General features: G+C 32.1%; 1 protein-coding gene across 1 annotated transcript; it reads left to right on the top strand.

The window, feature by feature from the left end:
* The first annotated feature begins 623 nt into the window (after window positions 1-623).
* On the top strand, window positions 624-1,580 carry LOC119511443 (olfactory receptor 5K1-like). The gene has a single exon (XM_037805859.1). It carries the CDS (start codon window positions 624-626, stop codon window positions 1,578-1,580), a length of 957 nt encoding a protein of 318 aa, XP_037661787.1.
* The last annotated feature ends 2,205 nt before the right edge of the window (window positions 1,581-3,785 follow it).

Genomic DNA, 3,785 nt, shown 5'->3' on the forward strand with positions numbered 1-3,785 from the left:
AATTTGCTCTGCCAAAACAGGAGTAGGTGACACAATGGGTTGACGTAAAAATGAGGGTGATATTATTAATTACTAAAGAAATAAATATGTGGATATTTATTTCCCAAACTCTTCAAGCTCAGTTTCACTAAAGATGAACAGTCCTCTTTCATCTTTAGTGATCTTTATGCACTTCCTAACATAATTCCAATAGTATAGGAAAAATGGTTGCTCAGTGGGAAAAATACATATACAGGAAAATTGCTTTAAAGTAGGTTTTAAGAATATTCAATGCAAAACTAACACTGCAATTATTTGGAAATGCTGAAGCAATATGGGTATCCTGGATTTGTACAATATGTTTTTATGAATTCATACAGCCAATCATTACTACTGTAAGCAGTATCTTTGAAATTATAAAATAAATGTTCCTATGTATTCTGGTCTCATGGCTCAAGGTCACACAGATAACTTTAGGGGAAATAACTTCCCTAGAAGTCTGCATGCCTGTATTTGAAAGAAAGAGAACAAATGAAGAAGCTCCTCTGCTGCTTTTACATTGAGAAATTTGAAGGAAAAATAAGACATATTCTAAATTAAAACAGTGTTTCTATATAAATCTCATCTCAACAGAGAAGGTGGAGATGACCAAAGATAACCACTCCATGGAAAATGTTTTTACCCTCACTGGATTTACAGATCAACCAGAGCTGAAGCCCCTTCTGTTTGTGGTGTTCTCTATTATCTATCTGATCACCATGGTGGGGAATCTTGGTTTGGTGGCATTGCTCTATATAGAACGTCGTCTTCACACACCAATGTACATCTTTCTGGGCAATCTGGCTCTGATGGATTCCTGCAGTCCCTGTACTATTACCCCCAAGATGTTAGACGATTTATTTTCAGAAAACAGAATGATTTCCCTCTATGAATGCATGGCACAATTTTATTTTCTCTGTCTTGCTGGAAGTGCAGCCTGCTTTCTTCTGGCAGCAATGGCCTATGACAGGTATGTGGCAATATGCAGCCCACTGCAGTACCACACCAGGATGTCAAAGAAACTCTGCATTCAGATGACCACAGGGGCCTACATTGCTGGAAATTTGCACTGCTTGATTCATTTAGGGTTTCTCTTTAGGTTAACTTTTTGTGGCTCTCATCAAATCAATCACTATTTTTGTGATGTTTTTCCATTGTGCAAACTTTCTTGTGTTGACCCATATATCAACAAACTGATGATACCCGTCTTGTCAGGGTCAATTCAAATCTTTACTATTACCATAGTTATAATCTCTTATATCTCCATTCTTTTCACTATTTTCAAAATGAAATCCAAAAGGGGAAGAGGCAAAGCCTTATCAACTTGTGCATCCCATTTTCTCTCTGTCTCATTATTCTATGGTTCTGTTCTTTTCACTTATGTTCTACCAAATTCAATTCAAGAAGAAGATAAAGACATACATATTGATATTTTTTATACTATGGTAATTCCTTTTTTAAACCCTTTTATTTATAGTCTAAGAAATAAAGAAGTAATAAATGTTGTGAAAAGAATTATGAACAATAAATCACATAACATTCTGAAAATTCACACCCTGTAGCAAACTGATTTTAATATGCTGAAAAAATTTTAAAAGTCAAAGGATACTGAGAAAATATTAAATGGCCATTTCATATGGAAAATATTAAATCAGCAATATATTTTGAAGTATTTATCAAATAATATAGAAATGAATATGTAACTTCTGAAAAGACAGTTTCTACTGAGATGCATTTCAAAATCTAATCTAATAGAGTCCAATAGAGCCCATATTAGTCTGGTCTAATATGAGTACCTAATTACTCTTGAGGCCACGAATTGTCTCAGAATTTATTTAATTATAGTATTTAACAAATTCAACAGACACTATGAATTTAAGGCAGTATATAAAATCAAGATTGTTGGCAATTATGTGGAATCCTGTATTGTAACAATTCAGGCATATTCAAAGTTCTCAAATTGTAATCCCTTTGACACGATCTGTCAGATATAATATGAGCTTTTGAATTTGATTATTAACTTTATTTTTGTTCTAGAAATTATGTTTGAATATGGATTCATGCAGAATATGTATTCTCAAATTAAGAACATTTTCCCCTTTTCATCTTAGTTATTTATCCTCTCAAGCTCTGTGAAACAGTTTTTAGAATGCAGATTTGTAACTCTGTAGTAGAACATGATGCTACTGACATTGAAATCCATATGGATTTGAATGTTTTCACTTAGTTTGATTAGTTGTCTATGAGGCATGACAGTGCAATTCCAGAATATATCAATTAAGTTAATCGTTTGTTCCCTTATATCATTATATGTCTTGTTTGTTGTTAGGAATATCAGTAACTTGCACTGTTCATAATGTAAATTTATGTTATATTCATATCATTTGTAGAAATAAGTAGATGCTGTGCAAATATTTATGGATCACTTAACATTGAAAACTGAAAGAAAAAATAACTTAAGAACTACTATCTGCTAGGCATTATTTTTCATGCTCTTCCACAGTAAAAATTCACACTTTCAACTATTTCGTAGCTTACCCACATTCGTTTAGGTCATCCATGAATAGGGCTGGGATTTAGATCAATACTACCTTTTCCTAGCATTTATAGCTTCATTCACAGTAGCTTAAGTCAGTTGATCTTAAGCTTCTTACCATCTAATAAGGATATTGAACATACAAATATGGATAAAAAGCAATGCAGATTATACACATACAATTCTAGATTGTGTTGCATGTATATAACATCTTTGTTGTTACACAAATTCTAGCCTGGGATATTTACCAATTAAGTAACATTAGAAGCTAATCTGCTGTAAGAATGGAAATATTTTTGATATTTGTGGGAAAACTGGAATAAGAACATGAACATTGTTATTGTTTGTAGACATGATTTTATGCTGGGGGTAGGAGAATAAGGTGAACAATTAGTGGACAGTGAGATGCTGGCAGAACTGTTGGTGAGAACTGTTGGTAATGTAGCAAATAAGGACGGAGCTGGATTATGTTATTGAGAATCTTAATGCCACCCTAAGTCACCTAAATTTATCTTAGAAGCATCAAACATTGTAATATAATTTAATTTTCAGGAAACTCTTCCAGCCTTTGATTGGAAAAAGAGACTAGAAGCAATGAGACTAATCACAATAATTCACATAATAGGTGATGAAAGTAGAAATTGGAGGAGACTCTACATAAGGAGAGGGGTGCATAGATATGAGCATTTTTTTAAAAGAAGAATAAATAGTAAATTGTAGCTTTCAGATAATTAAATGAAAGCCTATTTTCTTCTCTCAAATATCAATGTCATATTTAATATTATATGATCAACATTTAACACAGTGCATGACACGATGCACTTGGCATTCAATAAATATCTCCTGAGTACATGATTTATAAATGAATGTAATTTTTATATCTCTGACTGCTAATGAATGTAAACATTTTTTCATACATTTATTATAATTTTCCTGAAAATTACCCCCTTGTATCATTTGCCTACTTTTTAGTAAGCCTTAGATTGTCATGTTATTTATATTTACATTGAAAGGCTATTGAAGTTGTATACATAGCTGTGGTTCATTTTTTCTCAGATTTTCTTGCCTTCAAATTTTGCTTATGATCTTTTGTGATATATAGTAAATTTCCCTATATGGTATTCATATCTGTTGATTATTGCCTTTTTCTTTCTTTGATTATCTTGCTGTGTGAATATTTTCTACTGTGTAATCTCATAATCATTGATATTTTCAGATATTTCTATTTTTA

Source organism: Choloepus didactylus, chromosome 1 (genome assembly GCF_015220235.1).
Source record: "Choloepus didactylus isolate mChoDid1 chromosome 1, mChoDid1.pri, whole genome shotgun sequence".
In the NCBI taxonomy this organism is placed as follows: Eukaryota; Metazoa; Chordata; class Mammalia; order Pilosa; family Megalonychidae; genus Choloepus; species Choloepus didactylus.

Bases quoted from the DNA above. Each gene is read 5' to 3' on its own strand.
- LOC119511443 (XM_037805859.1), top strand. From the start codon at position 624: ATGACCAAAGATAACCACTCCATGGAAAATGTTTTTACCCTCACTGGA.